This window comes from Myiozetetes cayanensis, unplaced genomic scaffold (genome assembly GCF_022539395.1).
Source record: "Myiozetetes cayanensis isolate MyiCay16 unplaced genomic scaffold, myiCay2020 scf13, whole genome shotgun sequence".
Taxonomy (NCBI): domain Eukaryota; kingdom Metazoa; phylum Chordata; class Aves; order Passeriformes; family Tyrannidae; genus Myiozetetes; species Myiozetetes cayanensis.
Window position 1 is genome coordinate 14,454,440 of NW_026086937.1, and position 21,341 is coordinate 14,475,780.

The window sequence follows — 21,341 nt, forward strand, 5'->3', positions numbered from 1 at the left end:
ATGCCATCCAGCATCCTGCAAGGTCAGTGGGGCACGGGAACGGGGGCATCTTTGTGGGACGGTTTAGCTGTGAACAGGGCTGCTGTAGGAGCTGGGACCTCTGGGTTCACTTTCAGGAGGGGAGGGAGCACAAGCAGAATGGCCAGGTCCCTGGTGAAGACCCCAGATCCTGGGACACAGCTGTGCTGCCTGGACTGGGTGTCAAGTGCTACCAGTGGCACTAGGGGGCACAGGGGATGCAGGGAGTGCTGTGGTTCATGCCCTGCGGCCACCAGTGCTACCTCCTGCCCAGGTACCTTTGCCAGCCCCAGGGAACCTTCTACCAGGGCATGGCCAGCAGGAAGGTGGTCACAGGTAGGGACACAGGGGGGGATGCACATACAGGGCACATACAGGACTGCACACACATGGGGACGTGCAGACATGGGCACATGGACCCTGGCACACACAAGTATTCACTCACAGTGCAGACACAAGTGTGCAGAGGTACCTGCACACCAACACGTGGGCACACCTGCCCAGGCTCACACCCTGCTGTATGCCCATATTTGCACACACGTGTCCACGGGGTCTCCATGTACGATGGATACAGAGAGACCTGGGCAAACACCCAGGTGCCCATGTGCCAACCAGCAGAGAGGTGACACTAGCGACTGTCACCCTAGGCAATGTCAACAGGTGACAGGCCATGCCCAGCCTGACACCCACCACAGAGATATCGGGGCACAGGCACCAGGTGGGCTGGGGGCACTCGGTGGCTGTGGTAGGGGGCAGTGGTGGGGGCTCTGGGGGTCTGAGCACCCTGTATGTATGTCCATCAGCACTGTCGAGCCGTGGGACGCTGGTGCTGGAGGCAGCACTGAGGAGTGCACTGCTGGCACTGGAACGGGCGCTGTCCGAGCAGCAGCGGCAGCGGGGGGCCTGTGGACTCTGTGCCCCCTGCCTCTTCCCACCCTGCGCCAACATCACCAGCCATTGCCCACGTGAGTCATGACCCCATGGCCCCACTGCCCCATCCCCAGGAGGCCCTACCCAAACAGAGCCCAGGATCCCCACCCAAACACAGTCCAGGGGTCCTGTCCTAAGACCATTCCATGCCCAGAAGACCCTGCCAAAACCTTCACCCATGCCTAGAAACCCTTCCCAAATATTTCTTTGAGTCCTTACCAAAGCACACCCTCATCCCCTAGAAATCCTAACAAAATTGGACCCCAAGATCCTACTTAAACTGTACCTTCTCCCCTATAGGCTTACCCTAAAGGCTTTACCAAAACAGTGCCCAGATTCCCAAAATGTATCTCTAACTGCTAGAGACCCTACCAAAACACCATCTGAAGACCCTACCCAAGCAGTTCCCATCTTCTCTATATCGTAGCCTATCACCTGGAGCCCTATCCAAAACATTGCGTGATCCCTTGTCTCCTTTTCAGAGACCCCCTCAAAAAAATACCCCAGCACACAGAAGACCCTACCAAAATGTGCTGACTACACAGCCCATCATGCCCCCTTCCCACCCACACCAGAGCAGAGCTTGGGGTGGCCTGGGCAGAGGTGGGCAGGGAGAACATGGTGATGCCCACAGCCCTGCTGTCCTTGCAGCACTAGCCGTGCCCCCCAGCTGCCAGGCCCTGCTGGATGCCCAGGCACTGCCCGAGCTGCCCCAGCGCAACTGGGCACTGAGCCAGGCCTGTGCCCCCTACCAGCACCTGTGCCCACCTGAGGGGGCCCCACAAGCCTGTGCCCCACTCAGCGCCCGGCTCTGCCAGCACCGCCTCCAGGAGTGCCGTGAGTGGGCACCCGCATCCCCCTGGCTCCTCCCAGAGAGGGAAGACCCTATGATGAAAAGCGGGGCATTCCCAGGGGAGGCTTGGAGGGGATATGGGACATTGGGGGTGACGGGATGCTGGGATGGAGTGGGGGAATGGGAAATGTAGGGGTGCAATAGAGTGATGGGGTATCTTTGGTGGGATGGAAGGTTGGAGGGGATATTGGGATCTGGGTTAGAGGTGGAGATTTGGGGGATGGAGGCATTGGGAACGATGAGCACATTGGGGGGAATGGGACATTGAGAGGTAATGGAGAATCTGGGATGGGAGAAGCGGGCAAGGGAAGGTGGCTGAGAGATTGCAGACGCTGAGTAACTGGGGGTGACAAGCCATCCTGGGGTGGTACAGGGGTGTTTGTTCGGGGTGATGGGGTTCTGGGGGCACTGAAAAGAACTGAGGGGGACTTGAGGACAGCAGGGATGTGGTGGTGACACCGGAGGGGAGTGTCCCCACGTGCTTTGACAGCCTGTCCCTGCAGAGACGGCAGCCGCAGTCCCGAGTCCGGACGCAGCAGCAGAGGTGGCAACGCCAGGTGAGCCGGGGCGGCCCCGCGGTGCCCACGCCATCCCCCCACCACGCCAGCGGGCGCCCCCGGCCCCCGGCTGCCTGCTGGGCCGGGGGGCAGAGGTTAGCGTCGGCAGCTGCCGGGCTGCGGGGTGCCCCCGGCCCTCCGCCCGCTCGCCTCTGTGAGCACGATGAGGCTTGACAGCGCGCCCGACGCGCCTGAGCCCCCGCCACCCCCTCCACCTGCCGCGACCATCCCCGGACGCCCCGTGCCCACCTGGCAGAGGGGGTGTCCCAGCAGTAGGGCTGCAGGGCCCCCTCTCACCCCGGCTTTGTTTGCCAGGGAGCTGTGGGCGCCGCGGGGGTCCACAAGCCAACGCCACGGCCCTCCGAGGACGGATCATGGGCGGCAGCGTGGCCCCGCGGGGCGCCTGGCCTTGGCTGGTGTCGGTGCGGCTGCACGGGGAGCTGATGTGCGGAGGGGTGCTGGTGGGGCGCTCCTGGGTCCTCACCGCGGCACACTGCTTTGCCGGGTATGGCGTGGGGCATGGCAACGCGGGGACGAGGTCCCTGCAGAGGGGTGCACGGGGTGGCACCCTGACATCCCTGTAACTAGCTGCCCCCCACCCTGCCAGGAACCGTAACGAGCTGGCGTGGACCGTGGTGGTGGGCGACCACGAGCTGGGCAAGCCGGGTGTGGGCGAGAGGGCAGTGCCCGTCCGGCGCATCTTGCCTCACCCTAAGGTGGGTGTAGGTGAGCACCCCAAGACCCCCCTGAGCATGCCCCAGGGCCCCCCACTGACACCCCCAAATCTCCTTCCAGTTTAACCCCAAGACGTTTCACGGGGACCTGGCATTGCTGGAGCTGGCGGTGCCACTAGCCTTGTCACCCACCGTCAGCCCTGTGTGCCTTCCCAGTGGCCCCACAGAGCCCAGCCCTGGCACCCCCTGCTACATCGCGGGCTGGGGCTCCCTCTACGAAGGTAGAGCCACTCTGACATCCTGTGGGGTGTCCCCCTCTGTGCCCTCTCGTGTGCCAAGTTCCAGTGCACCGAGCCAGGGCCAGAGATGTCCAGGCACAGTGGACCCTGCAATGGGTGCATTGCCTGGCAGAGGGACCAGTGGCCGATGTGGTGATGGAGGCGCAGGTGCCCCTGCTCAGCCAGGAGACGTGCCGGGGTGCCCTGGGCAAGGACCTGCTCACCAGTGCCATGTTCTGTGCTGGGTACTTGTCTGGAGGCATCGACTCCTGCCAGGTAACACCCGGGCCTGAGGGACTGTCATCACCCCACCTCAAAAATCCCTTGGGGCACACAGGGCTGCTGGGCTCGTGCCACAGCTAGTCAGTGTGACTGGGGTCCCAGCCCAGCCCAATGCATGGGCATCTCCCCCACAGGGCGACTCAGGGGGCCCACTGGCGTGCCAGGACCCCACTTCACACCACTTTGTCCTCTACGGTATCACCTCGTGGGGTGATGGCTGTGGTGAGCGGGGCAAACCAGGAGTCTACACCCGCGTCACTGCCTTCACGGACTGGCTCAGCCTCCAGATGGACTGTGAGTGCCACTGGCTGCACCATAGTGGGGACAGAGACACTCAGGGAGGTTTTAGCACCTCATTGCAGCCCCGGTTCTCTCGTAGCTGCCCCTGGCAGCCGAGAACCGAGCTGCTTTGACCTGCTGGCGCTGGCCCAGCTGCCCCCAGAGCGGCAGAAACCCGAGCGTGCCCGTCTCTGCACCTTCTACGCTGGATCCTGCCGGGCACCTCAGGGCCGGACCACTTGTGCCCACCTGGCTGAGGAGACCTGCCGTGCCAGGATAAGACGATGTGGTGAGCTGGGGGACTGTGGCAGAGCTAGGGTGTGGGGAGGGACCCCTTTTCTGGTAGCGTGAGGCTGGTGTGGTGCCAGGGCCATGTGCACACAGGGTCCTCTGTGCCCACAGAGCTGCACTCCTACGCCCAGACCCTGGTGGATCTCCTGCGCCAGGCTGGGGACTTCATCCGAAACCAGTTTGATTTCTCCTTCCTCACCCGCACTCTGCCCCAGCTCCTGGGCAAGATCTATGGGCATTTCTTCCCTCCCCGTGTCCGCAGGGATATCCCAGGTACTCTCCTGAGCTGGACTACCCCACACTCACTTGGGGTCCCATCAGTCTCCCCAGAGCTGATGGCTGGAGCACCAGCAGCCTGCCCTGTCATCCCCATGGGACTCTCCTGCCCTTTGTCTCTCCTCTCCCCTTCTTGTCCCCTCAGACCTGGCTGTGGCAGGGGGCCATTCAAGGCCCACAGCAGAGGGACCCCAGAAAGTCCCCACCAGGTGAGGCATGGTGGGCATGGGATGATGGGCTAAAGGGGTTGGGGAGGTGGTCAAGATGCCAGTGGACACTGGTATGGCTTTTTGGGGACAGCCCAAACACTGGGGTCTTGTTCCTCCTGCAACCAGGGCACCCTCCCAGGGGTGCCCAGTGGTGTGCACAGGGTGGCACTGCCCTGGGAATGGGTGCTACTGGACACCAGTCTGAGCTCAACTCATGTGCTTGCAGGTGGAGGGCCAGGCGGCTCCCCCCCTTTGCAGACCTCTTTGAGGCAGTGGGGCCCCAACTGCAAGACTGGGTGGAGGCACTGAGGGCCATGGCAGGGGGCAGCCCTCTGGTGCCCACAAGGGACAGGAAACAGCTCCCCGGGGAGATGCAGCTCTTTCTGCAGGTATGTGGGGAGGGACAGGCTGCAGAACCCCCTGCTCCTCTGGTGATTGTGCTGCCAGGGACATCCCATGGGTCCGTTGTCCCCTGTGCAACCATCTCACTTTACCATTACAAAGGGGGCATCTAATCCTCCCCAGCTGAAACCAGTGCTCCCAGTCTAGACAGTGCAGAGCCAGCCATGGGTCTGACCCTGCAGCTCGGCCTCCAACCCAACACAGCCACAAAGCAGTTGCATGTCCCCAGTGCCCCATCTGACACAAGCCCAGCCATGCCCTGCACTCTGTCACCGGGCACCTGGCTGTTCTCAGAGGTGTCCTGTGGGTGCCCCATCACCCCACCTTCCCTTCAGCAGGGTGAAGATGTGGTGGAGGAGATGGTGGGACAGGGACGAGCCTTCCTCACCCAGCTGCAGGCAGAGTTGGACCTTGGCACCGCCCTGGAACCTACGGAGCCACGACAGGCACCCGGAGAGCTGGCAGGGACCTCTTTGCCAAGCCGTGAGCCCTGTGAGCCTGGAGGGTCTGGGGACAGTGGGATGTCCACTCTTTGGCCGTCTCCGTGCCCGGGCAGTGCCCACCGGACGCGTCCCTGCTGGGAGTTTCACACCTCTCTCGGTGGCAGGGTCCGCACTGAGGGAGAAACGTGAGCTGGTGTCCACAGAGCTGCCCAGGGTGGAGGAGGAGGAGGAGGAGGCAGGCACTGGCAGAGGTAAGCTCCCACAAACCCTACGGGATGCCATGTGCCACCATGGGAACAGTGACAACCCCAGCCTCAGCCTTGCACCCTGGTCCCAGGACTGGTAGTCCCATTTCAGTGGGACAGCCCTTGGTTATATCCCCTTCCACAGGGATCCATGCTCCCATAATGTCCCCAGGGCTCCTCCCTGGGCTGGGCCACAGCATGGTGTCCCCGCAATTCACCCTGATGTCCCCCTCCATGTTTCTCCTGCCCATTCCTGGGATTGCAGCCTGCCCCGGCCTCAACGAGTCGGCAGTGCGGGTGGGTGCGGTGCGGGAGCTGTACGCTTGGGTGCTGCGGGTGCCCGAGACCGACCTGGCCATGACCTTCCAGGAGGTGAGTGCCTCACCCATCTGCTCTGATCTCCCCACCCTGGCAACCAGTAAGTGCTCCCCCCAGCCCATCACTGTCCTGCTCTGCCCCTGGCTCCCCCAGGGGACTCACGGTGCTGTCGTCTCCCCGCAGATCCTGGTGGACTTGGGCTCCAAAAACACCAAGGGACTGTACCGGGCACAGGTGCGGGCCACTGTAGGGGGCCGCCCCACGGCCTTCACTGGCCTCGTGGGGCTGGAGAGCGACTCGCTGGCCCGCAGCATGCCCGGCCTCGTCGCTCTGGCACTTGAAGCGCTGAAAACCTAATGGTGCCCCTGGGGCAGCATTCCAGCAAGGGGAGAGGGCACTGGGGCAGGTGTCCCTTATGTATTTCAAACACAGTCCTCTCCCTGTCTTAGGTTCTTCCACCCTCATTGTGCCTCAGTTTCCCTCTTCCCACCAGCACTTCCTGCCTTCCCCCCAGGGCAGTGGTGCCCCAGGTGCTACCTGGAGCATCTCAGCCAGGAATCACAGTCCTCTTCTCTCCTGGGACCCCCACCTTGACAATCCTTACCCCATCCTCACCCCATTTTCCCCAAAGGTATCTAAGCTGTTATTTATTTGTACAGAAAACGTTTATTTTTCAATAAAGAAGGGCTCTATTTTCCAGTAGCCAGTGAGTGTGAAGCAAGTGCTGTGCCATGCGGTGCTGATGAGGTGGGTGACAGTGGAGGAACTTTACAGTGGGGCTATGACATCTCATTGCGTCTCCCCCTTTTCATCCACCCTGAACCCCAAAGTGATGCCCCCATCCTTGATTCCCGCTGGGTCCAGCCTGGAACAGACTCTCTAGATCCTCCAGTTGGACACTCCTGCCCACTGCAGCACCCACGGCACAGCACTGGTGCTCATCCCTGGTAATACCCCATCAGGGACCCACATTAAACCTCACAGTGCAGGGGCCAAGTGTGCCCTGGGCCATCAGTGGGTGGTGGGGTGGTGCCACCCCTGTGCTTGGGCATCAGTGGGTACCAACACCTCCCGCCTGTGGGGACTCTGCCACCCCGAGCAGCATCGCTGGGACTGCTGAGCAGCAGGGAAGTGACCGCTCCTCCCTGAGCCTGTGCTGGGGTGCCCAGGCTCAGGGTGATGGGCTGTCACCCGTGGGGCTGGTGAGTCCAGCTGTGCCTGCCTGTCTCCCCTTCTCTGCACGCCAGGGTGCCGGAAGAGAGGGCTGGGAATGGGTATCCGGTGCCGGTACCCTTCCCCCTCAGCACCTGGCACCATCCATCTCCTCGGCTGTCCGGCAGCCGGACATCCGCTCGGCCAGGCCAGGTGGAGGCAGCCAGGGCCTGGCACGGCGTGAGGGCACCGCGGGCACCGCATGGGGAACCTGCTGCAGCAGCTGGCCCTTCTCGGGGCACTGATGCTGTCGGGTGAGCGGGGTCTGGGGCATGGGGTGCCCTATTGCTGGGGCGTTCCAGGCCCCCTCAATGGGGTTGGTGGGGGATAACGGTGGCAGGGTCCAAACAGGGCACAAGGGTCCCCAGGGCTGCTTTTTGGGTATTACCTGTCAGAGTCCCCTCACTGTGCATCCCTTGTGCTTCTTTCCCAAAGCTGTATCTCAGCCCAGGTCATGTGCTGTCTGTTCCCAGTGTCACTGCATCTGTGTGTCCCTGTGTGTGCCTGTCTGTGTGCACAGTGACACCAAATCTCTGACCACGTGTCCCTGCATACACTGGGTCCATGTCCATGAGTGCATGTGTGCCTTTGTGTGTGCATACACCTGTGTGCACAATGCCACTGGATCTGTACCCAAGTGTCTTGTGTCTGTATGTCCCTTTGTGTGCTGGGTCCGTACCTGTGTGTCCCTGTGTCCATGCCCACGTCCTCGTCCTATGCCCACGTGTGCCCATGAGCTCCCACAAGTCTGTCATTCCTGCATGCCCATGTCCATGGCTGTGCTCCTGTGCAGCAGACATGCAGTGTCCTGGCCTGTTCCTGTCTCCTCCATTCTTATACCACCCTATGGGGTGGCACTGGGCCCAGTAGCCCCACCAGCTCCCTGGTTTGCCTGACCCCACACCCCCAGGCAGGCTCTGCGTGAACCAGGAGGAGAGGCTCATCCACTACCTCTTCGAGGAGAAGGGCTATGACAAAGAGGTGCGTCCTGTTGTCTCCACTGATGAGGTCGTGGACGTCTACCTGGCCCTCACCCTCTCCAACCTAATCTCACTGGTGAGCCCCAGTGGGCAGTGCCGACTGTGGGGGGCCCCACAGCCATGCCTCACCCCCAGGGCTGGCTGGATGCTATCCCTGAGGCTGCTTCCCCTCCACCCTGCTGCTGAGTGTTGGGGGTCCTGAGCTGTGGGGACACCTTGGCATCTCACTGCCCCACACTGTTGTTGCAGAAAGAAGTGGACGAGACGCTCACCACCAACGTATGGCTCGAGCACGTGAGTAGGGACAGGTGTCACGGCATCAGTTGTGCCACCGTGGGGTGGCCCAGCATGGTGAGGGGGTAATCTGGGGTTCCTCCCCTCCAGGGCTGGACCGATTATCGCCTGCAGTGGAACAAGTCAGAATTTGGGGACATTGAGGTGCTCCGCTTGCCGCCAGACATGCTGTGGCTGCCTGAGATAGTCCTGGAGAACAAGTGAGCTGTTCTTCAGTTTCCCCTCCCAAACCCCCTGAACTGTGCCTGGTGCATGCCCAGAGCTCCCCTGGCCCCTTCCCAGCCCCACCAGCACCTTGTCTCTCTCCTGGTGCAGCAATGATGGGCTCTTCGAGGTTGCCTACTACTGCAATGTCCTCATCTACAACACGGGCTACGTCTACTGGCTGCCACCTGCCATCTTCCGCAGCACCTGCCTCATCAACGTCGACTTCTTCCCCTTCGACTGGCAGAACTGCACCCTCAGATTCAGGTGCCGGGCAGCTGGGTCAGGGCAGCAGGGTGGGCATCCCATCCCCCTGTGGTGCCTGCTGCTGCCAGCACCCTCCCCTTGCTCTTGGGGCACAGCAAGGTGGGGGTCTGCGGGTGACCCGGTGGCCTGAGTCCATCATGCTGGAGGTCAGGGTGGGTGGGTGGTGTGTGCTCAGTAGCAGCTGCAGCTCCTCACTGCCTGTGCCCTGTGGTCCAGGTCGCTGGCATACAGTGCTCTGGAGATCAACATGCACTTGAAGACAGACACCGACCCGGACACAGGCAAGGATTACCCGGTGGAGTGGATCATCATCGACCCCGAAGGCTTCACAGGTAAGGCTTGTGCTCTCTGCCATGTCCATGTGGCAGCGGGACACCCTGTGGAGGGCTGGGGGTCACTCTGGAGTTGGGGCACCCTGTCATAGAGACACCCGTGTACCCGGGACTCTTGCACCCTGGCACCCAACCCACCAGGCTTGGAGCTACCCAGACCCTGGATGGGGAGACCAGTGCTGGTGGTGCTGGTGAGGATGGTCATGGCAGATGTCCCCATGCCGTGTGCTGTTCCCTGTGCCCTGGCAGAGAATGGGGAATGGGAAATCATCCACCGCCCAGCCCGCAAGAACGTCTACCCTGACATTCCCCCTGACACCAGTGAGCACCAGGACATCACCTTCTACCTCATCATCAAGCGCAAGCCGCTCTTCTATGTCATCAACATCGTCATACCCTGTATCCTCATTGCCTTCATGGTCATCCTTGTCTTCTACCTGCCTGCCGACAGTGAGTGAGCCCTGTGGCATGGGAGTCACAGCCCCGGGGCACTCCATGTCCCACACCTGCACCAGGCCCTGGGACAGGGGGACACCCCAATGCTCAGCACGGGGATATCCTAGAACTGGGATATCCCCATGTAAGACACCATCATCTCAGCCAGACACCCTAGTAGAGGCACACTTGGGGACAGGATACCCCATGTGGGACCCTGGGGTACCCCCATAATAGAAAACCCTTATATGGGGCATTGTATGGTGGGACACTGCAAGGGCAACCCTGGCACTAGAGACACTGGGAAAGGCACATGGGGCAGGGTTTTCTTTGAGCTCAACTGCTCTCCAGGTGGTGAGAAGATGACCCTCGTGATCTCAGTGCTCCTGGCCCAGTCTGTCTTCCTCCTGCTAATTTCCCAGCGCCTGCCTGCCACTTCCCATGCCGTCCCCCTCATCGGCAAGTGAGTCCTGGGCACCACTGGGTGCAGTGGGGACATTGTGAGGTCCTCGTGGTGCCAGAGGGCAGCTCTGCTGTGCCCAGCCCCTGTGGCGATGCCAGCTCCAAGTCCATGCTCCCTACCAGGTACCTGCTTTTTATCATGCTTCTGGTGACAGCTGTGGTGATCATCTCTGTTGTGGTCCTCAACTTCCACTTCCGCACCCCCAGCACCCATGTCATGTCAGACTGGGTCAAAGAGGTGAGCAGGGCGTGGGGGTACTGGTGGGTACAGGGGTGACCCCGTGCCCCACGGAGCACTCGGGACAGCACAGCCCTGGCATTGCAATAGGGTGTCCCATCTCTGCCACATGTAGTCTGTGGACAGAAAGTGGGGACGGGGTGGCATCTCACTGGGGAGGTGTCCAAGGGACCCAACAACCCCTCTTGTGTCCCAGATCTTCCTGGAGAGCCTGCCCCGGCTGCTGCGCATGACGCAGCCGGACGAGAGCCCGGCGGGCGCCCCGTGCATCCGGCGCTGCAGCTCCGCCGGCTACATCGCCAAGGCAGAGGAGTATTTCAGCGTCAAGTCCCGCAGCGAGCTCATGTTCGAGAAGCAGTCGGAGAGGCACGGGCTGGTCAGCCGCGTCACCCCTGCCCGTGAGCCACAGCCCCTCCGCTGGGACAAGGGGAAGGGTGGCGGAGCGGGGGTCTGCAGTGGTGGCAGCCCTTCGGAGCCCACCTCACCGCCCCCCTTGCCCCCAGGTTTGGCGCCGCAGGGCACGGTCACAGGCGACGAGCAGCTCTACGAGCACATAAAACCTGTCGTTGACAACGCCAACTACATTGTCAAGCACATGCGGGACGAAAACAGCTACAATGAGGTGGGACCATAGGCATTGGGAGGGCAGAGGGGCCTCCCTGTGCCCACTGTGCCCCCCACTGCCTGGCTCTCGGTTCTCTCCCCAGGAGATCGACAACTGGAATCGTGTGGCCCGGACCCTGGACCGCCTCTGCCTCTTCCTCATCACCCCCATGCTGGTGGTGGGCACCCTCTGGATCTTCCTCATGGGCATCTACAACCATCCTCCACCACTGCCCTTCGCCGGAGACCCCTATGACTACCAGGAGGAGAACAAGCGCTTTGTCTAAGGGGTGTGTGGGGGTCCCATGTGCCTCTCCCTCGCCTGCCTTGGCTTGGTAAAATAAAGCTGGGTGTTTCTTGCCATGGGGCACTGAACTTGTGACTTCTCTCAGAGTCCCCCGCTGGGCACAGTGCCCACCCTGAGCACTGTGTGTGCTGGGGAGGGTGATGTCCATCCAGGGAATGGGTGATGTGGGTGTCCTGAGCATGGTGAACCTCAGCTGTGGCTGGAAGGGGTGCTTTCCAGAGGAGTGTGGTGGTACCAGCCCTGCTACCCCTGTGGGCTGGGCACTGGGGGCAGGATGGGTTGGGGAAGGGGATGTATCCCTCCCTAACGTGGCACTATCCCCTGCAGACACACTGCAGTGATCAGAGATGCCACCAGTGCCCACATAACCCCCCTTGCCCTGTGATTCCCCAGCCAGACCCACAGTGTTCCCCCCCAGCACAGCCCATCCCGCAGTGCAGAGCTGGGGGCCCAGAGGGCTCTCTCCTTCCCCAGCTCAGCAGTGGGATGCGAGGGCTGTGGTTTCAGGGGCACAGCTGACGTCCCCCCACCAGCAGTGGCCCAGGACAGCTGTCATATCTTCTCTGCTGAGCCAGGAATCTCACCACACCCCCATTCCCCCGCAGTGTGGCCCCCCTACATGTGGTCTGGCAGCATTTGAACCTCCAGGGTGGGCATTAATCTCCAGGCGTGGTGGGACTTGCCTGCCCCTTCCTCACCCTATAGCCTGCAAGCAGCCACTGCCCTGGTGGTGACAGGAGGTCCTGGCAGGTTGGCACCTGTTTTCCATAACCCATGGGTACCTGGATTTCCACTGCATGGGGATGCAAATCTCCATGGGGAGCATGGGGGAACTGAGGCACAGAGCTTAATTTGCCCCCAGCCCCAACCCCAACCCCTCTGGCACAAAACGCCAGATAAGCTTCGCAGTAAACTGGCATCACCCCACCAGCGGGGGGAGGTGGGTGGTCACCCGTCCCTCCCCAGTCCCCGTGGCTGTTGGGAACAGCTGACAGTGGCAGGGGACAGCTGTCCCATCCCTCCGGGCGCCCAGCCCAGAACAGCGTCAGGCAGGCAGTGGAGCACAGCCCCAGCCCCGGCGCCCCACAGCACCGCCATGCGCTGCCACGGCCTCCTCCTCGTCCTCTGCGCCCTGGCAGGTAAGGGGTGCCCGCCCCAGGGAGAGGCCTGGGAGGGACCTGGCCACCCCCCACCTTTGCACTGGAGGGTTTGTCCCCCCTGGGAGTACAGTGCCATGCACCCTCCTACCTGGGTGTCCTGCTAGCAGCCTGCTGTCCCTGTGTCCTGCCCTTGGAGAGGTCCCTGGGGTGAGTGGGGTGGGAGATATAGGGGGCAAGCACCCCCCTTGCTTGCATTGTGGGGCACTGACTTGACATTCAGGCTCACAAAGCCGAGTGTGCACACTCACAGTAACATACCTGGGCATGCCCTCCTCATGCACACCCCCTGCCTCCCCCTCAACATATCTGGTCTCTGGGGCATTGGTGGCCCCATTGTCCCCACTCCAGGGTGTTCCCTTGGCATGTGCCCTCTCCAGGGGTGGGCTGCAGAAACCAGGAGGAGAAGCTGCTCCAGGACCTCATGAGCAACTACAACCGGCAACTGCGACCAGCCCTGCGAGGGGATGAGATCATCGATGTCTCCCTCAAGCTCACCCTCACCAACCTCATCTCCCTGGTGAGAGATGCCCCCTGGCACCCATAGTGGGAGAGGATTTGTTCCCACATGTGGGTCAGCAGGCAGGACACTAAACCAATCTCCCTCCTTCATCCCCTGCCAGAATGAGCGAGAGGAAACCCTCACCACCAACGTCTGGATCGAGATGGTGAGACCCCTCACCTCCAGGCAGGATCACGCTCTGCCACGTTTGCACCTCAGGGTGGCACCCCATGGAGGGTTGGCACTGTAATCTGCATCCCCTTCTGTGGGTAGCCCCAGCTGAGTCCATTTTGTGGGCAGCACAGGACAGCTCACAGTCTCCCTTGTCTTGGGGAGCACCAAGACTCCTCCTCCTTTGCTCTCCTTCCCGCAGCAATGGTCCGATTATCGCCTGCAGTGGGACCCTGAGAAATACGACAATATCCAGCAGCTGCGGGTGCCCTCCACCATGGTATGGCTGCCTGACATTGTTCTGGAGAACAAGTAGGTGACAGGGCAATGGGGACATAATCCCACACAAGGGTGGCAGCTGCCCCCAGGCACAGTTTGGGGCTGAACCCACCCTTTTCCCCCTCAGCATCGACGGGACATTTGAAATCACTCTCTACGCCAATGTGCTGATATCTCCTGATGGCAGCATCTACTGGCTGCCCCCTGCCATCTACCGCAGTGTCTGCGTCATCCACGTCACCTACTTCCCCTTCGACTGGCAGAACTGCACCATGGTCTTCCAGTGAGCATGGGCTCTGTGGCAGGTCCTCCTGGGACACAGGGGTTAGCATGGGATGCCCACCTTTGCCCTGGGGCATTGAGCCCAGATAAATGGCAGATAAATGCCACCTACCTGTCCCCTGCTACCTGGCAGTAGAACCACGGACAAGCCAAGCACCCCAAAGCAGAGTTGGAGGTGGCCAGCATGACCTGGTGCCACACTGGCACCCTTTGCCCACCCAGGCCGTTGCATGCCAGCCTCTGCCACTGTCTTGTCCCTCTCCAGGTCCCAGACATACAGTGCAAATGAAATCAACCTGCTGCTGACAGTGGAGGAAGGCCAGACCGTGGAGTGGATCGTCATCGACCCCGAGGCTTTCACAGGTAACTGCAGCCCCCCACGGCATAAGGGTGTCCCACCATGAGGGGCATCCAAGTAGCAGTCTGCTGCCGTGCTGGTGGCTGCCAAAAGCAGGGCTTCAGGGACTATTAGCAGCTCCCACCATTACATGGGCACTTAAGTTATTAGTGGAAGCGGGAGTGTAGGAGAGATTTGTTTTTCTAACCCCCCCGGCTCAGGGCTCTCGCTGCCTGGCAGCCGCTCCTGTAGAGCAAGCTTGATTGATGCTGAGAACGTAGCTGTCATGGCCAAACAATGACGTTTTCCATCACATTTTAATTGCATATTGAAGGAACGAAATGCTTTTCGGGCAGCGAGATTTATTTTTTCATTACCGGCCTGAGTTGCGATCTTGACTGGGAAAAAATCTATCGCTCCTGTGGAGAGCAGGGGAGAGCAGTGTGCTATCACCCAGTGTCACATTCAGCTTCCCTCCGTGGCACCCTGGAGATGGGGAGACCCCAGCCCCACACTAAAGCCCTGGGAGCGCCCAAGGGGCTCACGGTTCCCCATATGTGCCCAGCTGCCCCATCCACCATTTTTTTGGGGTATTTTGCACAGGCACCATGGCATGTTGCACAGTGCTCATCTCCAAGTGGCTCTAGCACTGTGCCCAGCCTGGCTGCCCTGTGGGGCTCGTGATAATCACCAGTCCTACCCTTCCTCCTGTACCCGGACTGGGAGGCTGGCAGCCCCAGCGCCCCCACCAGGGCAGTGGGGCTCACGTGGTGCTGTGGTGATGCAGAGAATGGCGAATGGGCCATCAAGCACCGCCCTGCTCGGAAGATCATCAACTCGGAGCACCTCACCCCAGATGACATCCAGTACCAGCAGATCGTCTTCTACCTCATCATCCAGCGCAAGCCGCTCTTCTACATCATCAATATCATCGTGCCCTGTGTCCTCATCTCCGCCATGGCCGTGCTTGTCTACTTTCTACCTGCCAAAGGTACGCACTGGTGCTGTGCCCACTGCGGGCACGGGGGCAGCAAACACGCCAGGAAGGGCTTCTTGTCTCATCTGTGCTTGGGGACCATCAGTGTCATCTCTCACCTGCTCCTGTGATATCTGGGGGGGACCGTGTGAATTTCTAGGTACCCCCTGATTAAAGCCTCAAGGCAGGACTTGGCCAGTTCAGCTTTGGGGTGGGGGCTTTTTGCCTAAGGAGGGCAATGCCCACACCACTGCCCCATGCCAAACTCTGCCTTTCTCCCTCCTTGGCAGCGGGTGGGCAGAAATGCACCGTCTCCATCAACGTTCTTCTGGCCCAGACTGTCTTTCTCTTCCTCATTGCCCAGAAGGTGCCCGAGACCTCTCAGGCTGTGCCTCTCATTGGGAAGTAAGTGACACATGGGGACAGGGGTGCCAGCCCTGTTGTCACACTGTGCCAGCAGAGTCTCCAGGTGCTGTGCAGCAGCCAGTGCCCAGGCACAGGACTCTGGCACAGAAATAACCCCTAGCCCAGGTAGGGCTATAACTTCCTAATGTCCCACTGCCAGTCCCCAACTCCCAGTCCAGGAGGGCACTGAGAAGGACCTTGCATGTCCATAGCTTGTGACCCAGCAGCCCCACATGAGGGTCTGTGCCCTCTCTCCAGGTACTTGACCTTCCTCATGGTGGTGACAGTGGTGATCGTGGTGAATGCTGTCATTGTCCTCAATGTCTCCCTGAGAACGCCCAACACTCACTCCATGTCCCCAAGAGTCCGCCAGGTACCTGCCATCATCCCCCTACCCTTTACACATGGGGAACGGGATGGGTATTTGCGGTTTGAGGCCAGGTCCTTCATGGAGCAGGGTGGCAGGAATGTCTTCATCTGAGTGCAAGTCCTGGCACAAAGAGGGGCCCCCTAGATGTCCCCAGTGGATCACAGAGTGCCTCTAAACCCCTCCAAGCCACTCCCAACAGTGGGGAGCAGCAGGTGTCAACACACCCAACATCCCAGTAGGACAAGGGTACTCCATGGGGATGCTCCAGGCAATGCCAGGGGACCCAATCGCACCCATTGGGTGTGAGTGGGTCACATCCCCTCAGGTAACACTGTGTCCAGGTGTTCCTGCACCTCCTGCCTCGCTACCTGGGCATGTCCGTGTCAGAGGAGACACCAGGGCCACCACAAGCTGTCCGGAGATGCAGCTCCCTGGGGCTCATGGTGAAAGCTGATGAGTACATGCTCTGGAAAGCCCGGACTGAGCTGCTCTTCGAGAAGCAAAAGGAGAGGGATGGATTGATGAAAACTGTGCTGGAGAAAATTGGTGAGTGCCCCCATGGGGTTGGTACCTTCCCATCAAGCTGGGCAATGTGCCAGGGGGCTGAGTGTTCAGTGGTGCCTGCTGTGCTGCCTCTGCTGCTCGTAGGACGTGGCCTGGAGAGTGGCAGTCCACAGGACTTCTGCCAGAGCCTGGAGGAGGCAGGTCCCGAGATTCGTGCATGCGTGGATGCCTGCAACCACATCGCCAATGCCACGCGGGAGCAGAACGACTTCGGCAGCGTGAGTCAGGACCAGGGGGGAGAGGGACTCACATGGGGGGCACTGGGGACAGCCCTCACCTTCCTTGTACCACCGGCAGGAGAGCGACGAGTGGATCATGGTGGGACAGGTGATCGACCGTGTCTGCTTCTTCATCATGGCCTCTCTCTTCGTCTGTGGCACTGTTGGCATCTTCCTCGTGGCTCACTTCAACCAGGCACCTGCCCTGCCCTTCCCCGGAGACCCCAAGCCGTACCAGCCACAGTGACACCCGCAGGTGCCCACCAGTCCTCCTGCTGCCAGGACTGCTGGAGCCAGGAGCTGGCCACCCCTAAAGTGCCCTGGCTGGCCAAGATCTCTATGGGCACAGCAGCACCTGGTGCCAAGAGGGAGGGCTGGGAGTGGTGGGTCTGCCACACCCCAACAGTGGGTGGAGATGGGGAAAATGGGAACACGGGGTCGCCATGCTGTGCTAACTGTGGAAATAAAGCCTGTGACAGTCTTGCAATCCTCAATGGGATCTTTTCTCCATGCCAAACCCTCCTGGGCAGGCTGGATGTGCCACCTGTGTGGGCTGGCCACACACCTCTAGGCCACACAGTCCTGTGAGATGAGACACGGGGGGCTCAGAGCAGAGACAGGCATCTAACGGGCAGGGCAGCAGCACTGGCAGCAAGAGCCACATTTCCCCACTGCAAATTTACAGCTTCAAACCCACAGCAAATGGGGTCCCTGGAATCCCTTGCCATAGCAATGGGGCAGGAATGACAGCTACAGCCCACCATTCTGGGGCAGCAGCAGAGCCAGGGGTGGGCAGCTAACTCCTCCCTCCATTTATGCCCTGGCTGTGCTCTTGGGGACAGCTGAAGTGCTGTCCTTGATCCCTAGCAAGCAGCTTGAGGTGAGAAGACCTTGGGCCACCAGGCACTAAAACCTCCTCAGTGATGTGTACCCCTTGGTATCTATTCTGTTACGAGCATCAGCACATGACTCCCTCCCCCACCAGCCTTCCTTGCCCCACGCGATCAACTCTGTCAAGCACAGCCCCTTCCCCCCCTCCCAGCAATGCCGCATCTCCCCCAGACCCCTCAGTGACCTCTGGGGCCCCCTGGCTTTGTCCCTGCTGGCAGGGGAGATGAGAGAGGTCAGCTTGGGAATGGTGAGAAGCAGCATCTGCTCCTCTGTGATCCAGCTCATGCCACCTGTGCCTGGCTCTGGGACATGCTGTGTCTCCATCCGCCTCATGGTCCCAGTACTGGTTGTCTCTGCTGCTGCTGGGAGAAAACCAGTTGGTTACTGCTCACAACTGCTCCTGGCACTGCCTGCCAGAGGTGAGGGCACTGCAGGCATGGATGGAGGAGGGAGGCAAATACCCAGTAGCTGTGAGATCACAAGGTGGCTTTTTCTGCCTATCCCTACAAGATGTGGAGTGCCCACAGCACTGAGATTGGGTGGATCCGGTGCTCCAGGCTGGCACCTTGAAGGAGGTGGGGATGGTGCTCACCAGTGTAGGCAGAGGTGCCCAGAGGACCTTATCTGGATCCTGTTCCCAGCCTGGGTCACCTCCCCTGGGGGCAGCCCTGTGGCCACGAACCAGGTGAGGTGACCAGTCCCGGAGCACTGTAATCCAAGCCACTGACCTCCTGTTGGTAAGTGATGGCACTGCACCGTACTCCCACCACAGCTATGTCCTCTCAGTGCCTAAAGGGACACTCTCCTGACCACGTGTTCCCAGCCCAGTGAGAGCCAGGAGCTGCTGTAAGCTGCCCAAACCAGAGCACTAGGCACACCTGCAGCCCCTGGGCCCTCTGTCCCTGAGAAGGTGCAGAATTAATGAGCTCTGGTCTGTCTTTGCCTGGCCATTTCCCATTGATTCCTGTATCCCCACTGCCCTTCTGCCAGTCTCTAGGGGCAGGTACTATCACCTCGTTCTCCTCACTCTACAGATACGCTGCTTCTTCCAGTGAGTTCAGTGAACAGCACAAGTGGAAAGAGATGAGCTCTTCCAGCCTGCCAAGAGCACATGACTGAAACCACACTCTCTACCATTCCCAAGCAGCGGTTTTACCAGCCCTCAGGAGATCTCTGAGGTTTATCACCACACCAGAGATAAGAACAGAGCAACAGCCAGCATGTCACAGTCTCGAGCAGTAGATGTGCCTTGCAGGATCTGCTGAGGGAATACCTTGCAGGTGCAGGGTGCTGGGGTGAGTTGCAGTGAGAGAGGAAAAGCCTCCCCAGCCCTATATCAGCCTCATGTGCCCACACTCCATCAGGAAGCACTAAGACAAGACAATAGCATCCTCTAAGCATTCCCCAACTGCACCCCTCCAAAACAGGAACTCGTTTTATTCTGTGGGCTGGGAAGAGCCATCAGCCCCCACTTGATCAGTTGTAGCCAGAAACACCCAGGACCCATAAGCCCACCACAGCTCAACATCCCCTTAGGAAAAAAAAGCCCAAGGGGATGCTCTTCTTTGGGCTCCAGGGCCTCAAGGGGTTCAAAGCCCTTCCAGTTTCCCCAAAGGCCACTTTGCAGGAATATGAGGAAGTACCCTTAAGGGTGTACAAAGCCTTCAGGATGAGGAAAGCAGGGAAGGTCCTGACTCACTGCAAATTTGGGGCTTCTGTGGCTAGAGGCTTCCTTACAGAGTGAAGAGGACCTGAAATCTTTTTCTAGAGCTTGACAGAGGATCCTTCTGCTCCCAAACAACCCCATGCTTCTGTTTTCACCACTCTTATTAGCAGGACACAGCAGACCACAAACCAAAAGTCCTGCCCAAAAACCGGTTTGGCTCTCCAGGCCATAGGAAGCACCAGACTTGGTGCTTGGCACTGATCGCACATTGCTTTCCTCCTGACCTCTGGAAAAGTTGTAGCCTTAAAGAGGACAAACTCCACCCCCAGCCAGCTCTCTCCCTTCAGGGCTGAGCAACAGGAACCACTGCTGAGTTCCTCCAAATCTCAACCACAGCGGCAGTGGGAGGAGAGGAACAGCCTCCCAGAGAAGGGCCCTTCCACAGCTCACTCGCAAAGCATATTTGAGGGCGAGCACAGCAGGACCGCAGCACTTTCAGATTTAATAGCAAGCCTGCACTCATCAGCACCAGCTTAGACGCGGGGCATCAGAGGCGAGAAGTGGGCGAGTACATGAAATAGCAGAGGTGGACGTGACACGCAGCTGGGCACAACAACAGCACTAAAACCTCAAGTGATGTCATCTGCAAGAAGCTAAATGTGCTGTGAATAAAGGAGCCTGCAGCTAGTATTTCAGTCCTGCCTTGCAAGGCTATTTTTGCTTAGATTGCCAGAATGTAATTACAACTAAATCCCCCCTAACAAATACTGGAGAGCAGCAGGGGAGAGTTGTATTTAAAAGGAATCTTAAGTAGCAGCCATAGTAATACCTGATCACAGCAGGGAAAACAAATTGTGCCTGGAATAGAGCATTTGGTTGAGAGCTGGTGACAAACATGTGGCAAGAGCAGGAACAGGACCATGGGGTCTCAAGAAACATGGAGAGGGATGCCACCACAGCTTGGGGAACACAGCCAGATGCCAAGTGCCTGACCACAGGGAGCAGTTAGTTGTTGCTGTCAGAGCACTGAACGTCTCTAGAGACAGCCTAGGACTGACACCCTCAATGCGGAAAACAAACCCTTCAGAAGACTGAATATTTTCAACTGCTTTCTCTGCCAGTCCTGGTTGTTTTCAGTCTAGACTTCAGTAGTAAGACAAGGAATTTGCAATTGGAGTCATGAGGCTGAAGGTCTCCCAGTCCCCAAGGCTGGTAATTGTCCCAGACACGGGTTGACAGTTCTGCGGTCACGACCAAATTGGCCCAAGCAGCCCCTTCTCCTGGGGGACTGTGCAGAGCACGTGGGGCAGGAGATGTGTCCCAGCACTGACTGCAGACTCCCCTCCTGGGCCCAGTGCAAAGGCTCTATTAGAAATGAAAGGCAATTGTGCGATTCCCCAAGGAAAAGGGGAAAAGGCTGGAGCTGTTAATGAGTACAATTAGTGTTGTAGTCAAGCAGAATCAGAGGAAATAATTAGCTCCTATTGTTTCCGTGGCATCCAAATTGCAGCCATGCTGGCTTTCCAGGCAACAACCCCTCATTCCAACCTCACCCCAGAGGACAGGGGGTCACTCACAGCCCCTCTTCTGGTCACAGCTGTCACGCAGCTATGAGCAGCGGCCTGGGCCATCCCCCCTCTCCTGCTACCCCCACTGGGGGCCCAGTTTCCCAGGTGGCCAGAGACTTGCAAACCCCACTGCACCCCAGAAACAGGTCTGGCCCAAATTCAGCCTTTCCTTGGATTCAACACAGGACAGCACTGCTGGCTCTCCACCATGACAGCCAGAGTCAAGGCAACTGACACCAAATGTCTCTTTGTCTTAGTTTAAGGGAAGCTCAGATCCCTCTTCCCAACAAATAAGGCGCTGCTAATCCAGCAGAGGCAAAGACAAAGAAAGCATCTCATTTTTTTAAGCAAGATGCTACATCTCTAACCCCTCTGCTCACATAACTCCACAAATACAGTGAAGTTTGGCCATCACTTGCACTTGGGATGCTCTGCAGCTTCATGCAGGTGGGCAGCTCAGGGGAAGATGCTTTATGGAGCTGGCAGAAGCAGGCCTGTGGATTTGCCTACAGAAATATCACCCCACCAAATTTCAGAGAAAAAAAAAAAAAAAAAAGAGACTGAAA

The 21,341-nt window shown here is 59.4% G+C and overlaps 3 protein-coding genes across 3 annotated transcripts; all 3 read left to right on the forward strand.

Moving 5' to 3' along the window:
* Positions 1–6,412, forward strand: PRSS56 (serine protease 56). The gene is given in 16 exon segments (XM_050308267.1): positions 1–22; positions 822–987; positions 1,600–1,785; positions 2,305–2,358; positions 2,966–3,074; positions 3,154–3,313; positions 3,444–3,586; positions 3,727–3,886; positions 3,972–4,210; positions 4,213–4,435; positions 4,584–4,647; positions 4,874–5,036; positions 5,385–5,532; positions 5,657–5,743; positions 6,003–6,109; positions 6,239–6,412. Coding segments are annotated over 16 exon segments (2,205 nt in total).
* Positions 6,413–7,469: 1,057 nt separating this feature from the next.
* Positions 7,470–11,427, forward strand: CHRND (cholinergic receptor nicotinic delta subunit). The gene is made up of 12 exons (XM_050308174.1): positions 7,470–7,521; positions 8,178–8,323; positions 8,497–8,541; positions 8,632–8,741; positions 8,857–9,012; positions 9,229–9,344; positions 9,594–9,794; positions 10,131–10,242; positions 10,365–10,479; positions 10,676–10,877; positions 10,983–11,101; positions 11,187–11,427. Exons 1-12 carry the CDS (start codon positions 7,470–7,472, stop codon positions 11,367–11,369), a joined length of 1,557 nt encoding a protein of 518 aa, XP_050164131.1. The 3' UTR covers positions 11,370–11,427.
* A 1,055-nt stretch (positions 11,428–12,482) lies between these two features.
* CHRNG (cholinergic receptor nicotinic gamma subunit) lies at positions 12,483–16,897 on the forward strand. The gene is made up of 12 exons (XM_050308177.1): positions 12,483–12,528; positions 12,927–13,066; positions 13,170–13,214; positions 13,422–13,531; positions 13,626–13,781; positions 14,046–14,143; positions 14,905–15,108; positions 15,384–15,498; positions 15,757–15,871; positions 16,210–16,414; positions 16,517–16,650; positions 16,730–16,897. Exons 1-12 carry the CDS (start codon positions 12,486–12,488, stop codon positions 16,895–16,897), a joined length of 1,533 nt encoding a protein of 510 aa, XP_050164134.1. The 5' UTR covers positions 12,483–12,485.
* The last annotated feature ends 4,444 nt before the right edge of the window (positions 16,898–21,341 follow it).

Coding starts and splice junctions, on each gene's coding strand:
- CHRND (XM_050308174.1), top strand. CDS start 7,470: ATGGGGAACCTGCTGCAGCAGCTGGCCCTTCTCGGGGCACTGATGCTG. Junction 7,522..8,177: donor CGGGGCACTGATGCTGTCGG/GTGAGCGGGGTC, acceptor CCACACCCCCAG/GCAGGCTCTGCGTGAACCAG. Junction 8,542..8,631: donor CCAACGTATGGCTCGAGCAC/GTGAGTAGGGAC, acceptor CCTCCCCTCCAG/GGCTGGACCGATTATCGCCT.
- CHRNG (XM_050308177.1), top strand. CDS start 12,486: ATGCGCTGCCACGGCCTCCTCCTCGTCCTCTGCGCCCTGGCAG. Junction 15,109..15,383: donor CTACTTTCTACCTGCCAAAG/GTACGCACTGGT, acceptor CCTCCTTGGCAG/CGGGTGGGCAGAAATGCACC. Junction 16,415..16,516: donor AACTGTGCTGGAGAAAATTG/GTGAGTGCCCCC, acceptor TGCTGCTCGTAG/GACGTGGCCTGGAGAGTGGC.